The 18474-nt window shown below is 40.8% G+C and overlaps 1 protein-coding gene across 3 annotated transcripts in view; it reads left to right on the forward strand.

The window, feature by feature from the left end:
* The window catches only part of NYAP2 (neuronal tyrosine-phosphorylated phosphoinositide-3-kinase adaptor 2), a 139271-nt gene that overhangs the window by 70720 nt on the left and 50077 nt on the right, over nt 1-18474 (forward strand). For all 3 annotated transcript variants that reach the window (XM_061365184.1, XM_061365185.1, XM_061365186.1), the window contains one exon: nt 13824-14918. In XM_061365184.1, the coding sequence (XP_061221168.1) occupies nt 13824-14918 (1095 nt within the window). The remainder of the gene's footprint in view (nt 1-13823; nt 14919-18474) is intronic.

An 18474-nucleotide genomic window follows, 5' to 3' on the forward strand; every position in this document is an offset into this window, starting at 1 on the left:
CCATTCTGCCCTGGAATTAGCAAACCACCTAGGAGGTCAGAACAGTGTTGGGTATAATGCAGACATGCTGAGTGGGAGGCTTTCTCCAGGCTGTTGCCACCCTGAGGTCTGCTGACTGTATAAAGTCACTGTAATCTCTGGAAACACCTACAAGGCAAGGAAATGTGAGCCACTTACTCATGCAGTCAACTGGGATCTAGGACAGAGTATTAGCAGAGGTTTCACATTGTATGAAAATCATGAGGATGCTTTTATAACCAACCCATCCCTGGAAGTACTTCAGCTGTGCTCCTGGGATGCCTGAATCCATAATCTTTACCAGAATGACCACAATGAAGGGGAAGTTTCTGAAGAAAGCTATCACGTGGGTGTTTTTGTCCACCGCATGGTCAATTTGCAGCCTAAGTAGACAACCCCTTTGTAACTGGAAGGTTATAGTGTCAATAAATCCACCCATTATCATCAAGTCACTCTATGTTAAGCCTGGAATACTGTGAGAAAAAGGCTGTAAGTCATCGTATTTGTGACTATTTCATTTTTTATCTCGTTTATACCTCAGGGAATCATAATGCTCGGCCTTCTCAGCATTTCCACCTGTAAGCTGAAATACTATGAAACACAAGGTTCTTGCATTATTTTGCATCACTGAATGGCTTGGAAATCAGGGCCAGGAGAGGAGAAATCCGGGTAATTCACTTGCCTCATTTTGACAGCCCTTCAGACCCTGTTAAGTAAAAGAAATGCCCATGAAACTATAAAAATATCAGTTTTAGAATACTTGTACTACACTTCTATTTTCCATACTGTCTTTGTCATTGTCTGTTGAAGACATTGCAAACAAATGAGTGAGGCCTTGAGGGTTCAGACTGAAATCCTAAAGTCTGTGTTTATTCTCAGCGCTAGTATGTGATAATAGAGATGTCTGGCAAAACTAATTTGGAATTAAAGGAAAAAAACCACAAAACAGCTGCACTTTTAATTCTACAACAAATACATTGGATTTCCACCTCTTTATCTTACTTTATTTTTAACTGATGTTCTAATTCTGTTCTCACTTAAACAGCCAAATGAGCCAACTCTTTATGGAGGGAAGCGCAACTGAGCTCTCAAAGCATTTCCTGCCAAGAGGCTGATACTGAGAGGGTGGGAGGGCAATCACCCTGCACTCACATTGGCTTTACTGGGAGCGCACGGTGCTTAGCAGAATCATGTCCCAAGAGATTTAAGTCTAGCTCCAGGTGAGATGCTGTCATGGCTATCCTCTGTTTCATTGGTAATTTCTTTCTGATGACTGTTTGAATATAGTGGTCTTGGTTGGTGCACTAGTTTGCTGCTTTCATCTCTTCCACTTGGCTTAATGCTGGATGACATCAAGCAACATATGCCTGACACACTGCAATTGTGTTTGGCACTTCACGCTTTCCAGCCCGTACATGTTCAGACAGTGCTGTGTTGGGATAAAGTGCACAGCAGTGACAGCTCAACAGAGCACAACTTCGTTTTTGCAACACCGTCAGCTTGCCTGGAGGTCACGGTGTATCGGCCTGGGCTCTTCATAGATGCACAAGGAAAAAGAAAAACCAAGCACATGCAATTTTTGGTGCTAATTTTAGTGGCCATAACTTTGAACTGCTGGCACGTCAAACAAGAAGCACAACCCCCATGGTTCAAAGTGGTTTGCAGCTGGCTGCTGGTTCAGGGGGAGGCTTTGTGGTGGGAAGTCAAAAGCTGAAGCATGGTGTACTTGACATCATCAAGAGGCATAGCTTACTATCCATTTCAAGTTCAGCAGTATAATATTTGCCAGGGGTTCTATTATTTCTCCAAGATAAAAATGAATACTCTGCCTTCAAATTCACAACCAGCTTGTATGTAACAGTTGAATAACTCTAGCTTCTCTTATGCTTAGTAGTAAAAAAGAAAAGTGGTAGTGCAAGTACAGGCCTCTCTGAGCATAGAGGGAACAGTATAACCTTTGGGTTGGTGGCACTTCCTGGGATGAAGAAGATTCCCGGCATTTTCCTCTCCATGCATGACTGCAAGGGGAGCTGTCTCCCCTCTCCTTTTGGTAGAATATCAATGGGTGGCTATAAATCTTGCCTTAGGATCAGTGTGGTGGTGCCAAAATGTCTCCTCAACTGGGAAAGTTTTAATGGGGGTGTGTTTTTGCTTATGACAATGGAGGTATCTTACTACTTGGACTTCGCTGAATGAGACAAGAAGTAGCTGTTTGATTAAACAAACAAACAAACACACACAACAAACCCAAAGAAAGCAAACATATGAATGTGCACCAAGCACAAATTTGAAGTTACACCTCCGTCGTGGATTAAAAACCTTGATAATGTATCTAGCATATTTATTTTCTTACCTATGAGATTTTGCAGACAGAAGCATGGAAGCTCCCGGTATTCTGCAGTTCGGAATTATTTCTTATTTTCTGTTAAGGATGAGATAATTTTTACAGCTGTTGTGGATAAGTATCTGTAGAGACTGTATGCCGTAAGATCCATGTCCTGCGAATATGTGCTTGCATGTCAATAAATGTTATGCCAAATGGAGACTTGTGTGGTGTAAATGGAGGAACAGGGCTCTTCACAGCTCTGCCACTGGCTTGAATGGCCTTGAGTATTTCACCTGGTTCTTGGAGTCCCAGATTCCTCCTCTGTAAAATAGAGATAGTGACAAAGGCTTTGTTTCGTGACGCAGTTTGCAGCCAACTTGTGATCAGAGTATTTCTGCTCACGGTGAAAACTTGGGCTGATGGGACACATGTGAGCACTTTCGTGCACAGTTCTGTAGAAAGAGGTGTTTGAGCAGAGAAGGGAATACATGAAAGACTGTCCTTGCTTAATGTGAAATTCCACACATCTGGCAGTGTTTCATTTGTGAACTCAGGGCACTCACTGTGAAAACAAGAATTTTGAACAGCTTCTTAACATAGGAACTGGTCAATTTCCTTTTCTCAACCTCCTGTTGGTGTCACTGATGCTGCAGCACACAAATAAGGGTGGCAGAACCTAGACTATGGTTATGTTCCAGCTCTATGAAATGCTGAATGCCATCGGTTTACAGCACAGACTGTCCCAGGAGGTGGTAGGTAACAACCACCCATCAGAGCTTAGTCTGTTCTGTGATGCCCTCTACCAGAGACTATGCCTCAGTATTATGGATGGATTCCAGCAAAGAGCTTTGCTTCTGAGCAACATCAGAATGAAGCAGGCTATAAACACTGGGTTATAGCAATAGCTTCTGGTTTCGTATGGTCATGAAACTGCTCAAAGCATGAGTGCATCCGTATGCCCTAGTGACAGTAGGAGTAGATGCCAGTTCGGTCATTACAGGAAACTTCAACAGCTACAAAATAGAATAAGAAGGAACATTTCTTGCAGTGAAAAGTTGCTTGGCAGAGGAATTGATAAGATATGTTATCTGAGAAAGCTGACTGGGATAACATTTTCAGCAGTCACTGTCTTTTCAGTGGCAAAACCAGCACTGGCTTGTCCCTACACCCATGCCATTCCGTTCTGCACTTAGCTGAACCATTAAGGCTGGTTTAGGAGCTGTGCTGTAAGGTTGGATGGGTCCAAATTATAAGTAAATGGGAATGAGAAGGGAAAAGTGGAAGGGAAGGAGAATAGGGGGAAGAGGAGTGCTGTGTGTGTGCTCACTGCAAACACAGTGGAGGAGACACAGGGAGAAATAATAACAAAGTTCATGCATGTAAAGTGCTTTTGGAAGGAAATGGTGGTCATGTCTCTTTCTCCACGCATACTCAGGTGGTTGATGCCTGCTTCTTCCCTTAGATATTCATTAAATTCTCTTAGCCTGTGATACTGTTTTTGCTTTAATTGCCTTTCATTTACCTCAGCTTTCCAAACATTTTTGCTAGAGAGCTCCACATCTTGTCATTGCTCTATCTTCTGTCTTCTGCTTCCTGGTCTTCTTTTTCCCTTTTTTTACAGGTGCTAATTTTTGATCAATTCTCTTTATTGTTCCCACTAATTCTACCTGTAAGTTGAACTGAGCAGGTTCTGCAGTCATGGGTGAGGTAGGAACAGCTTCTGGCAGCAACGTCTCTGTTCATTTCTGTTCCCTATCTTTGTCTTTTCATTCTCCATCTCATCTCTCAGGTGGCACAATGAGGTTAAGCCTAGAATTTGAAACAGGAGGGGGCTCTGCTGAAGCTTTTCTGGACCTGCATACAGCACTTTCAAAGCGGTATTGTACACTGCAGCTGTGCCAGGTGAATTTATGGTGATTAGGCACAGCTGCAGGACTCTTATAGATCAACACCATTACAGGCTCTACTAGTTTCACTAGACCACTCTGCAAACAAATGCAAGATACAATGATAGATGCCAGGCGCACAGAGAAGCTCTGAGTGGGGGGTAGCTAATGATGTGTGGCTTGTCTGTAATTTTGTCAACATTTTATTTAGAGTTGAGTTACAGAGAGGAGTCACCCCTATAGAGATGGTAGTAAAATGACAAGCTGTGAGGCTCTCTTCTTAGAGGCAGTTGCACTGAGTGTTTTGGTAAAGCTCAGCCTCTGACCACACTGCTTCCTGCGTGTGAGCTGCTCTGACAATGCTCCGTCTACTTCAGCTATCCTCATAATCACCCAAAAGAAGCTCAGTGACAACCGTCAGGAGCTGCTTCTGCCAGGGTCACCTTGTGTCCTTACTGTAGAGGCAAGACTGCCCCTTTAGATGAACTCTTGTTCATTGGGCTCATTTGCTTTCTCGATGTTCCTGCTGTGGTGACTCATTTGACCCTTTCCATCAAGCTTGTGCTTTGTTTTGAAATGTGAGCTCCATGGTGGAAGGATCCTGTGTCATTCAGCTGCAGCAAGAGGCTTTTTATACAACAGCCTCAAGGAAAAGAATTGCACAAAGCCCACAGAACTTCTGGGGGAGAGGATGTTAGTGATATCTGTTGGTTCCTTGTCACTAGTGGGAGATGCTGAGGAAGCGCAGCAGCAGTTGTGGGGCTGCTGTGCTGGTGGGATACTTGGACACTACATTTCATGTTGGAGTCACCAGGCGGTCAATATTCTGCACAATACCACCTCAGTAGATCTGCCAGCGTGATTTAATGGGCTGAAATTATTTAAGAAGCTTGGCAACCAAATAGCTATTTATGTAGGCAAAGAATGGATTTGACCTACTTTTTGTAAGTAGATGATAGGCGTTACTCTGGATCTGAAAAATGAAGAGTCTCATATATTTGGACAAATTATTCAAGTCTTTGCATATAGTCATTCCTAGTGTTTTGGACAAGATACTCATGAACCAAAGCAACAATTAAATCAAGTGAGCAAATACAGACTATTTTGCTAGACAAGTGAAGTAGGTGAGCTAAAGTCACGGTTTCATTAAGCAGTTGCTCTTTGTCTAGCTTCATTTCCTTTGTTTCCATTTTCCCAGTAAATCATTTCAGACTCCACAGTCTGGGTGCAGATACTGGACTTAGAAATCACCCAGAGTCAGGAACTCTTGCAGAGATCAGCTTCATTCACTGTCTTTATGAGCACTGGGTCAGGAAGCCTCTGTACCATACCTTCTCCAAGAAGTTTATGAAAATCCAGCAAATTATTTCCCACATCATCTCCCTCAGCACACATCTCCCTCAGCCATGATAGCTAGTAATCCGTTGTAGTGCTGTTCCTGCAAAGACAGGAATTGCATTCAGACTGGAGTATGCATTTGTGTATGTGAGTATGAGTATTGCCAAAGCATACTACAGAGGTTGTCAGTGTCCTTTGGGCAGCAGATAATATATGAATAAGCGGCTCAACCCTCAAAGGCTTGTTGGTATCACAGTGGTGTCCACTACATACCAAGCTCATATGACGCAGATGTCTAAGGTGTGTGTCAGTGGGACTTAGCTCTTCACACATGCCTAGAAACATCTCTTTCTGAGCAGAAGAGAGATCTTTTCTTTCTGCAGGTCAACAAAAATGCAGCTGCACTTGCAGTCATCATGTGGCACAGCCTGTAGAAACTGTGAGACAAAATGCAGAGCTTCACCATCTTCTGCATGACGTTTGGGTAGCCACAGAGAGGGGACAGATAGCATAGGATGACAGCTATAGGAGAACTGAGCTATAGTAGCTGTACCACAGCCAAGATGGGGGGTGGTGGGGGCTGATGTTGTCCATCGTTCTCAGTGTGAAATGCAGTCAGGTGGTGGGCAGCTGAAAGAATAGAGCAGTAACAGTTAATTTACAGTAAAACAGTGAAAGCTGGTCAGGTTTCATCTCCAGGGTGACAAACAAGATGCCATAAATGTTGCTTTAAAACTGAAGGGCTTTACTCATGTTGCTGATCTGTGCCTGTTTTTCTGTACTCTGTTGTGCCCATGTTCAACTCTTCAGTGCTTTGATTCTCTATAGGTCCTCCACTAGAGCCACCAACAAAAAGCACATATGCTTTGCAAGTTAATTTCTCTACAATCATGATTCAGTAGTTCTATTTGCACACTCTTCTTGTAATTCATCTAATGATGCTTGCAGTTGATGAATTCCTGTGCCAACTGCCTTTCTATTTCTAGAATTCCTTCAGATTAGCTACAGTTACAGAAATTTTTATTGCTGCTGTTGCACTGGCTGCAAAATCTGTTGCACATATGCAGACTGCAGGCCATCTGAAACAGACCAAACCAGTACTTCAGCAATATTGGTTGCATGTGTGGGCAGTGTGAGGATCCTTTACTCAGATTCCCACTTCCCCAGTCATCCTCCCACTTCTCCCTCCTCAGAGCCTTCCTCCACAGGAACTGCTTTAACTTACACCCATGTAATACCGTAGAGACAGGCCCCTTGGGCATATTAGTTCAAAGTATTTTTATCAAAATGGATACTCAGAAACCACTGAAACCTAAAAGAAGTTATTGTGAGGTTTTTTGTTTGCCTCCATTTGCACCCAGTTCATCAGTTTTCCAGTAAAAGGAGGATGATTTAAATTGATTTTTCTTTTGTTACTTATCCAGAATCTTGCTTTTTCTGCCTTTCCAGGGCTCTGCCAATTGCCAATTGACAATAACTTTTAGCTTCAGTGAATAGTACAGAAAGGCTTGATTGCAAATAATTTGTAATTATTTCTCCAAGTCTTTTTCTTGCCTATTCAGTTTTATCTGGAAAAATCAGGGACATCAATTACTCATTCTTCAAAAGAACTAGGATGTGACATTCAAGCTACATGAAAGCATGAAGCTGGGCATTTGGAAGGACACTCGGTCACTATAATTTTCTGGAAGCTTCTGGAGACCTTTTCACTGTGGGAAAGGATAATAAGCAGAGCTCAGTGTGTCAGGTGGATGCACAGAGAAGTAGAGGGCTGTGGAAGAGAAAACCTGGAAGTCAGTCTGCTCTGGAGTGTGGAAGTTTGGGGAGGGACTCTGTCCAGCATGCTGATACTTCAGAGTGTTTGAAATGCCCTGGAATCTCTGGGTCTGCCCTCCTCTTGCTAATGCAAGTAAAAGGACCTGCATCCCTTGCCATGCTGGAGAGAGGCTCTGGCAGCAGGGCAGTCAGTGCAGTAAGCTGGCTTTTGTGAGGCCCAGGTAAGTATGGCTTCCTTGGCATATGCACTGTGTAAGGAGCCATAGTGTTGTGGCTGAGAATTTGGTGTTTGGCCTATAGACACAGCCCTACACAGAATTGAAGTGCAGGGCCCAATTCTGCTCTGTTATGCTGGTGTTTAAATCTGGAATATCACTACTGAAACCACTAGGTTTCCACCACTTTGAATTAAATCAGAAATCAATCATTTTAAAAGCTGAAAGAAGTTGTAAGCCAAAATAAAGGGACCTGAATACTTTAGAAGAAGTCTCCTTAATCATAGCCTTGAGACATCCAAGTAACACAGCAGTATCATTTTATGACACTGTCTTTTAGTCCTTTCATTTTTAGTACAGTTTTGTCCTCTTTAAATGTCTAAATAATTTCCAGTAAAAGCTAATAAATCCAGGAGGGGGAAGAAATATATACTGCATGAAATCATTGTGCTGAAATCACCTATTGCTTGCAAAGCTGTTTGAATGTATCAGATGGTTCTTTTATACCTTCCATGTTCTTTCCCTCTTTGTTTTTTTTTCTACTAGCATCTTTCAGAAAAAGAAGAGGTAACTTGCAGAGAAGGGACTTGTGTCTGTGAGGACAATGCTATTTTGGAACCCACTTTTTTCTGTGACAGAGATGTAACATCAGAGTTCTCTGATGTTACTTCAACATAGTGGTGATATTTCTGTAGTCATTTGCTAAGATGTACCTTTGTGTGTGCCTGTGAATTTTGTGGCTGTTCACAGAGTAGGAACATTTGCCTTCAAAAAGATTCCTTAGGGGAGAAGCGATGCACGTTCAACATTGCATGTCTCCAAAAGATACATTTAAATTTGTTTTTTCTACTGTTGCATTCCAGCAATGGGAGCCACTGTGTACAGATTGATAGAAACAAAGAAATTAAAATAAAGCCTTGCATAAAATACATTAGAGCCTAAAATGACAAAAGGTAGATGGTGAAAAGTGGCATTAAGGGGTGAAATGACAGGTGAGGCCCTGTGGCCTGTGACAAAGAGATGAATTAAACTCAGGTCTCCTGAGTGATGATCTTTTGCACAGTTCAGAGGACTATGCCTTTTAAAATTCAGTTTCAGTAGGAATTTGCAAACTTCATCCACAGAGATAATGAAATCCAACCCAATATAAGCACTAGTGCACAAATGCACTTAAGATCATGTGTAACTTGAAACAAGCAGTTAATTTCATTAACACTGGTGGGATTACTCATAATCTTGAATTTAAACATACACATACAGGTTCTGTGCTACCCTACAGCTGGATTTTCTCTGTTGAATTATGTGATGTAAATCAGAATCTGTGCGTATCTGATTCAGTATCCAGCATGTTCAGGGTTTAATTAAAGAAATTCTATTTCCTTTCACTCCTGGAGGCTCTTTTTGATAGAGGTATCCCTCAAAATACAGCAAGATTAATTCCTTCTGCATTTAAAGTAGAATTTCAAACATTTTTAGGCTCCAAATCAGTTCATCATTTAGAAAGAAATGGTGTGCTATAGCCTCTTGTAGAAATTGAAAGGGAGGAATTTTCCTCTTATGTGTGCTTTTATTCAGTTTGTTACAGTGAACAGCACAAGAAATAGGCTTGGTCTCTGAGCTGCAAATGCTGGTAAACACCCAGAGGACAATAGAAAATGATGAAATTAATTTTAGGTTTTAGACGTTTTCACTCGTTCCTTATAGAGTGAGCAAATAATAAAAACCAATCTGATAACACATTTCCATATTTCAGTCTCTCCTCAAAGAGCAAGAAAATACTTCAAAAGGATAAAATGACCAGAAGCATTCTGTATTTCCAAAATTAACTACGAAAGGCAGATTATCTGGGCATGTCTGAAAGCTATGCATAACCTTTGTGCTACAAATATCTCATTTCAAAAATGTCATCTTCTGCTTACTCAGTAGGGCTTTCATAAGGCTATTTTAAGCACTGTGCTTCTTGCTTCTAGATGAGAATTGAAGTTATTGCAGCCTTCATGTTTTGTTTCACTTGCAGTTTATTAGAGCTAGGTAATTGCTTGGTAGTAAGATGCTATTAAACATGGAGAGTTCCTGCCCAAGCAGCGTAAACTCCATGAAGTTCAATTTTGTTTGCAATGATCATTGTGCCTTCAGTTTATCAGCTGTAGTTGTTTGGGAAGTTCTTATGCAAAAAAAGAACCACTAGCATGACACCCCAAGCTCTGGCAGCCCCTGTGAGGGCAGGGGCATATGTAGCAGCTGCTGAGCTGTCTTCCTCTGGTCACCTCCACTCCGCTCAAGCTCCTCAGAGACCTGGCAGTTGCTCGCATTTGTGTGTGTCTGTAATAGAAGCACTCACAAAGCTTTGTGGTGCATTTTGACATGGCTGCTAAAGGGAACTTCCATCTGGCAGGGAGAGAAATAGTGCTCACTTTGATTTCTTCAATTTAGCTTTGGATGAGGCCCCATGTGCTCTGATGTAAGAGTGGCAGAGTCTTAGGGCAAGTTACTAGCGACAGTTGCACCAAGGACATAGTAATCCATGATGAAAAGTGCTTAATTACTCCACGTTTAGGGCAGACAGTACGGCAGTATGTGTATCACCAATATGTCAGCATGGTTTGCTTTTCATAGGAGTTTATGTTCCCAGCAGGCACCAATTGCTTTTTCTGCCTTATAAATGTCAAGTACTTAAAGCAATCTTGCCTGTTCCTCTCTGGAGATTGCCAAATAAACTCCTTTCATTGGCTATGGGATCTTGCCAGAGCTTCTGCATTCATGCACATTTATTCCTGCCAAATGTTGGTAACACAGGAACTATACAAATCCTCCCTGCTCCTTTCATTAGCTTTGCACAGCTCTGTCTGTTTGCAGGATTCCTGGAATTTTTTTCTCTTTATTCAGGGCTGGAGCAGTAGTTCATGGTCCATATTCCATTATCAGGTGTGCCATAGAGTTCAGCCCTTGCTATGGAGCTGTGTTACAGAGTAGAAATCTGTGTTAAATAAACATGATCAGTGTCTTGCATCACAGCCTTCTTAAAGCCAATTCAGTTTGCCTACTCAATGCCCCAGTGCAGCTGGGTGGATGTCCCAGTAGGTGTTGAGCAATTCCTCTGCTCCCAGTCACCATAAAAAGATCCCTTTGTTATTTACCCTATCTATTTACCTGTGTATTTTCTCTAGGAAGTCTTATAGGACCAGATGTTCTTGCTCTATGTAACATATAAAGGTACCTTTATACCTTTTAAAGGTTTTTAAAATATTTAAAGCATTTACTTTTTAATTTTAGTCTCAATAGTCCAGTTTGTCAAGGAAGAAGAAAGATCTCAGTAATGTACCACTGCCTGGAAGTAAATGCTTTAATAAAATAAACTGTGGCAGAGGAAAAAATGCTTTTAATAGAAAATGGAAAGTAAATCTTTCACCTTGCTGTGTTTTACCTATGTATCACACAGCTAGACTGGGTCATTTGACCTTTTTGTTGATAATGTCACCAAGATATTTTAGGCTAATGCTACATGTCATGCAATGGCAGATGAGAATGCTGTGTGTGTCACTGTGGTACTCAATTTCAACCCATGCAAAAATACTATACAAAACTAGATGACAGAATGTCAATCATTTTTCCATTACATTTCTCATTTCCTTTTCTGTATGTAGTAACTTGTGAATGCTGTGTATGCAAACCCCAAGGGCGGGATCTGTCCACCTAAGGACGGATCTAGATCATGTGTCAGAACCTCATTAGTTGGATAAAAACTGTGAAAATGGAAGGAGGGAAGAAGAATATATGACGAATTTTAGGTATTTGTTTTAAAATACAATGCCGTTAACCACTTCTGCCTATTTTTAGATAAAAAATATCAGTTAACACTAGCCTTGAATGACCTCCTGCACAAGAGCATCTTTTGATTTACTTTGTCCATCACTAACATCTCTCCAGATGCAAGAATGGGGATATGGCTGTGAGACAGAGCATATTTTCAATGTGACAAATGTGGCACAGGGATGCAGAAGACAGTGTAAGAAACAGGCTTCTGAGGATGGCTGAGGAGCAGGAAACATTTGTATCTCAGGTAGCCATTAAGGTACACAGGGAACAGAAGACTCTTAGAAGCAACTGCGTACAAAATACACAATTTTGAAATGCAGCAGAGTCTGTAATCCTTTAACCAGTGTAAAGTAGAGTTGAGGCCCTGGGAAACATGTTCAGAAATAATCAAGCAGTTTGTGCCAGTCTCATTGTCTCTTCATTTTAATGACACCAATCTGAAGAAGATTGCTTTTGCCAGGGTTGTAAATCAGATTAACAGAGGTGTGGAGAGAGGACTGAGATCAAGTTTTTGTCAGTAGAACATATATGAACATAATATATGAATAACAGACTAAACAGAAAGAAAATAGTGATTTAGCTGAAAGCACGGCAAGAAAAATCTGCTAGTATTTTGAAATACATCAGGAGTAATATTTTTTGCAAAGCCCAAATGATTCTGGTAGCCTACATCTCATTCCCAAAAGTCTATCCTAATACATTCAAGCAAATTAATGTGGGTTAATTAAAAAGACAAATTTAAACTGCATTAGGATATATCCACATAGAGAAAAACTATCAAGCTACCAAACACTCTTATCTGTGGTAGCTTTTGCATGTCCCTAGCCTGCTGCAAAGTGGAACACATTAATTGGAACCATTGTGAAAGCCTAATATCATTTTTGAGGTTGGGTTTTGTTTCAAAATCTGACAAGATTTCTTTTTTGTTTTGCTTTGTTGTACCTTAGTTATATGTTAAGCTTAAACAAATGCTGTTGACAAAGAGTGGTCTGTTTACTTCATGTATGTGCATACATTCACAGTGCCTTATTCCTAAACAAAACTGGAATCTTGTTTAACATCTTCCTTTACTGCTATTCCTTGTAAGAACTGAAGAGAGGTTGTTTAGCAAATCAAAGCAGAAGTATGACAAAGAAACACTAGGATTGAATCCTCCTTTGATACTGACCAAATCACATTGGTAAGATGCTGTAATGCAGGCATCTTACAGCCCTGAGCCAGTGTCCTTGCAGACTGTTAAAAAGAGTGTCTTTCAGCTGGCAGAGCTGCTGGCTTTAGTAATATGTTTGAGCCTGTCTCTAAAAGAGAGGTTTTAACTCCATGAGCACTGCCTGCTTGGTTTAACATTAGAAATCTGCTGCTGTTTTCTGCTGGGTCAGCAGAAGGTGTCTGGAAATTTCTCTGAGCACTGAGTTTGCAGTGACAGATCTGTAGCAGTGCGTGGCAAGGAGCAGCAATGTTTTGGAAGACAGGAAAGCTGGCATTCTAGTTATGGATTATTTTTTTAAATTGGAAAACTTACCAATGAGGTATCAGGGGTTTCATCACAAGGACTATTTACCCTATAAGAATATAAATTAGGTTTAGTGTATGTGGTAAATTTTGTTTCTGAGTTTGTTGAGTCTGCTTAGGATAAAAACTGACTTCACCCAGACATTTAACGAGGCATTTTTCATTAGGGCATAATTTCTAAGAAACCTTTGACCTCTCATTTCAAATGAATTTCATCACAGTGTTTTGATTTATAATTTCAAAGACAAAATGGTCTATTGTTTCTGGAAGTAACCTGCTTGGGAAGGATCTGAATCTGTGAGATACTATGTTCCCCCTTGACTTCACTGAAGTCTCATTAATTTGTAGGATAGAGTCCAGATAAATGAGTAGAATTACCCCAGCAGCAAATTCTGCAGTATTTGTATGTGTGTTCCTTCTCAGCCAGTACTGAGAGAATTGTGCTTTATGCTAGAAGTTACTATAAATAAAAAAGTCTTGATTCATCACTGTGTCACTGCAGTGTGATTCCAGCATGAATGTCCAGGATCTTAACTGTTCCCTTGCAGCCATAAGGAGTTCATTTAAATACTTAGTTTTATGTCTTTGGCAACTCTATGGGACTTCAAAATCCCACAGTGATGTTTGAAAAGCCTAATATTTAAACATGGAAAGTCCCTTGTTCAAAGAGTTTGGAAGAGAACAGATGTCTCTGAAGAAGGGAAATGCTCACTAGCTACTTACTACTGGAGCATCAGAGCACTCTGGGGGAAGATGAGGAGTGTTTTGAAAAGGCTGTTATTTTTATAGTGTTCTGTTGGTATCATACCAGAGGAAAGGGGCAACAGGCTGGTCCCATGAAATCTGCTGTAGAATTATGACACTGTAATAAAGATCCTGTGGTTGACAAAGCGTGTTACATACTTCTGAAAAATTTGTGTTGTGCTCTTTTTTCAGTGTCAGCCAAACCAAGACCTCACAGTGATGAATACACAAAGAAGATTCCACCTCCCAAGCCGAAACGAAATCCAAATACTCAGTTAAGCACATCTTTTGATGAAACGTATATCAAAAAGCATGGCCCTATGAAGACACTTACTAGGGATGCCTCTTTGTCACAGGTCAGCAGTCCTGCCCCAGACACTGAGGAAGAAGAGCCTGTTTATATTGAAATGGTTGGGAATATTCTCAGAGACTTCAAAAAAGACGAGGATGACCAAAGTGAAGCAGTCTATGAGGAGATGAAATATCCTATATTTGATGACGTAGGCCAAGATTCAAAATGTCAATGTGAATATGAACATCACACTTGTTCTTCTCAGTGTGCTACTCCCACAGTGCCTGACCTAGATTTCACCAAGTCTTCAGTGCCATCCACTCCCAAGGGCTTGCTTTGTGATATACCCCCACCATTTCCAAATCTGCTTTCTCACAGACCTCCACTGCTGGTGTTCCCACCAGCACCAGTGCAGTGTTCCCCAAATTCTGACGAGTCTCCTCTAACTCCACTAGAGGTCACAAAACTTCCTGTTTTAGAAAATGTGTCTTACATCAAACAACAAGCTGGAGCTTCTCCATCTTCACTGCCATCTCATACACCGGGCCATCAAAAACTGGAGAAAGACCAGACAGTATCTCATGGAACTAGCACACCTGGGCACACCTCCTCACCTCCTCATCCTTCTACCTTATACAGAACACAGTCTCCACATGGTTATCCTAAAAGTCACTCTGCCTCACCTTCTCCTGTCAGTATGGGTAGATCTCTTACCCCCTTAAGCCTCAAAAGACCTCCACCTTATGACTCTGTACATTCAGGAAGTCTCTCAAGAAGCTCTCCATCAGTGCCTCATTCTACAGCCAGAAACACATTGCAAGAAGGAGGAAAGATGGTAAATGCCTCGGTCAGTACCTACGGGTCATCATCTCAGAGTAGTTCCCGTTCTCGGACACCCACCAGTCCTCTGGAGGAACTAACCAGCCTCTTTACCTCAGGACGAAGTCTCCTGAGGAAATCCTCCAGTGGCAGAAGATCTAAGGAACCTGCAGAAAGTAAGTTCTTGATGTAATGTTTCCTTTTTCTTCCTTGTATAATAACCACTTTTACTATATTTTACTGAATCAAAATCTTGCAAAAATTAAATACCATGGAAGTCTGAATTCCTAGCAAAATAACCAAACAGGAGTTGTTTTTTGGCAAAAATCCATTGATTGCCCTTAACTTGGCCAGTGATCACAGTGTGTATGATGGCAACCAGAGGTACCAGCTTAAACCATTCTCTCTTTCCCACTGCCTCCTTCAATACTATGTCACAGAGTATTGCTTTCAGCTGTGATAGAGTGACTCCTTGGGAAGGCCATACTCTGAATTGATCTGAAAAGCAACACGACCTATAACACATTACAAACACTCAGAGAAAAGCACGGCAGGAAGTTGTGCAGGAAATCCATAAGCCAATATTGACTTTTCATATGCTGTATCATAAAACCATTGTCCCACATGCATTCAGGTTTACACAACGTACACCTATTTCTGAGCTAGTGAACTGTGGAAACTCGTAATGAAATCGGCAGGAGTCACAGGTGTGAGTGAAAGCAGAACCTGGCAGCAGTATTTCTGTTGCAAAAACCTTCCCATTTGGTGGTGCCAAAGACAAATCTTGCAGTGGAAGCCAGGTGTAACACTTTTTGTCAGAGTGCAAAGTGGGCTCAGGACACTTTGTCTCCAACTTTGGTAAAATCAGTATATGACTTTGAATTCTTGACACCTGCCTAGTGGAAAATCTCTCTTTGGAGAACAGCTGAACTTACGTTAGTGTAAGTGCTATATTATACCTATTTTGCAGCTGTAACATATTAAATATGAGGTGATAAACTACACTGGTTTATACCTGATAAAGGAAGTTGTTCTGGTTTCCAGGCTACTGTATTGCTGCAGCATGGAAGTGAATTCTGCACTGCCTTTCTGGTTGTGTTTGTTCTGCTCTATTATATTGCTCATTGCAGTGTGGTCACATCACTTTGGGGCACGCTTGTGGGGGCTTTTACAATAATACAAATGCAATAATGCCAGATTTGTGTGCTGGGTGGAATCAAGTTTATACCTAAAAGGCAAGATGATTCTTATAATTGGGAACAGTTATGAGGGATATGATGTGACATTTATAAATAATTGCAGTGAAGTGGTAGGGGGAGATTTCGGCAAAGTGCAAACATATTGAGCATTATTAAACATAGTTCATATAACTGAGCAGAGCTCTTGTAAACCCCATGCTATACCAGATCTACCTTGTGAGCTTCATAAATGGGACTGTTTTCTGCTCACTAATGTAGGCAGAAGTACTAAATTTGGAATTTACAGAAATTCCTGAAGCGAATGTGGCAAATCTTGGGAAATTTCATCAAATTTGCAGCTGTTTCATACCTACCTCCAGAAAGATATTCTCTCTATTCCACTTGACTAAAATTGAATGCAGACCTTCCAAGGGACTTTTCACTGATAAATTCAAAATAAATCTTGCCCTGCAGATCTGTACCAAGAACAGCTTTCTGCTTGGCCTCTTGAGGAGTATTCTGCTGGCTCCTTAGGAGTTAGAAATGTGCTCCTTATGGGTCACAAATGATAAGAGATATGAAATAGAAATTGCATTCATTTCCTTTAAGGACAAAACATTCATGTTATAAATAGACACCAGCAGTGAAAAGACTCTGGAGTGCAGCTGTGTTGTGTAAATGAACAGACTGCCCATCTAATCCGATTGTAATTTGTCTGGTATTTACAGTATGACTTAATCCTGTGGGATTACTGCACAGAGCAAGAACCAGGTTTGTGTTCAGATATTACAGGGGAAGAAGACTCTCTAAGATTACAGAAAACACAGGTCCAGCTTTTTATGTCTTGCAGTTCTACATTAAAATGATCCACCATAAAGCATCTGAATTGTGGGATTTGAAAGTAGAATCTGACCAGACTGTCAGATTTACATGCTCTGATAATACATAGTGGTAGATAGTGTAGACCGGACATAATCGTACAACCTGTTAAAGAAATCTTCCTCCTGCAAATCATGCAGGAAGCTTAAGGCACTCATACAGTTCTTGATTATTATTTTTTTTAAGCTATGGGAGCACAAATACTTAGCATAGGACCAATACTGGGACTGCCATGGTTTTATAGTTGTCACTTCAGGGTAATTTGCTCTTAGCATACAGAAAGATTTCCAGAATCTAGAGGATAATAAACATAAAAGAAAAAAAGAAGTTATATGACTCTTACAAAATCATGCTGGGAAATTAAGAATATTGGCTTCTAGAATATAAAATCATTCTGAACACATCTCAAGCAACTTTCTCATTGAATCCTCCAAGCCGCAGCCCTCTGTGACTTGTCTGAAGCTCTCACTGCCATATGCTAGTAAAAAAAAAAAGAGCACAATACTGCATTTTATATTCAGCTGAGTGTATTTAGAAAATATTGCAGCAGTTACAGAAAAAATCCTCTCTCGTCTTTATTGTTATTACCACAACAGACTTTGTGAAAATTTGGCACCCGAGTCCATACTCAGAATGCATTTGCTGTCTTCTAATTTGTGGCATATTTGAATAGGTTTCTTTTTGAGTAGGGGGACTGCACAAACCTAATTTCCAGTCAACAAGAAAAGCCATCCTTTGTAGCCTGCCTTTATTATTTTCTTAATTGTTATGCCTTTTTTTAAAAAAAACCCAACCTCCTCCATTTTATTCCTATAGAGTTCACTGGAATTTCATGAGTGGGAAATTGGGATATATCAGTGATACTAAGGAGACTGTCACCTCAGGGCCACATTTTCTGAGGATAGGAGTTCTGTTGAAGCCCCAGACATGTTGATGAATGCACTCAGCATCCAGTGGCTGCAGCTGTGATGTGCATATCTGGATTTTATAAGCACCTCACTTACTGTGCTGGGTTCTTCTAAAAATCATCTTCTGTGCTGTTAGGATCTTAAATATGGATTATAGCACAATTATGAAGGTGGGGAAAAAAGAACAAAGAAAAATAAATTGTAAGGCCAAACCAGAAATTAAAATAACGGCGGAAAATGAGCACAAAGAAATAGAGAAAGATGGGGAAACTTAAGGAAAACTGAACAAAGATTTAGAGCATGAAAAATGTGAAAGAACGGAAGAGATAGATGTTATTAATTGTCATTGCCTGTTCTTTAATCCTTCCTGCTTTTGTGTGGGATAACATGGTAGTGTCCCCTAACAGTTGGCAGGCTCCTGTGTAATGCAACATCAGTCCTCAGAGGGTAGAGGAAAACTGTGTAAAGGTACCAACAGTCTGGTGTCCTTGGGTTGCTGCAGTGTGTCCTTTTCTTATGCAGTTGGAAGGTGTTTAAGTATGACCACTCGATCCAGCTGTGCTGAATGACACATTCCCTTTGCTTTTAGCATATGCACTGCGTGTTTGTGTTACCCATGTCTTCAGTAAAGAGGGAATTATGGAGGGAGAAAGAGAGGAAATGGTCTTTAGATTTTCTGGAGCTGTATTTGCTCCTTGTCTTTTCTGCACCATAGAAACGTGTTGTACTCTGTGAAAGTACAGAACTGTAGTCATGTGCCAGTGGGC

This window comes from Neopsephotus bourkii, unplaced genomic scaffold, assembly GCF_033783945.1.
Source record: "Neopsephotus bourkii isolate Nb327-2 ecotype Australia unplaced genomic scaffold, CSIRO-AGI_Nbou_v1 NB_1279, whole genome shotgun sequence".
NCBI lineage: Eukaryota > Metazoa > Chordata > Aves > Psittaciformes > Psittacidae > Neopsephotus > Neopsephotus bourkii.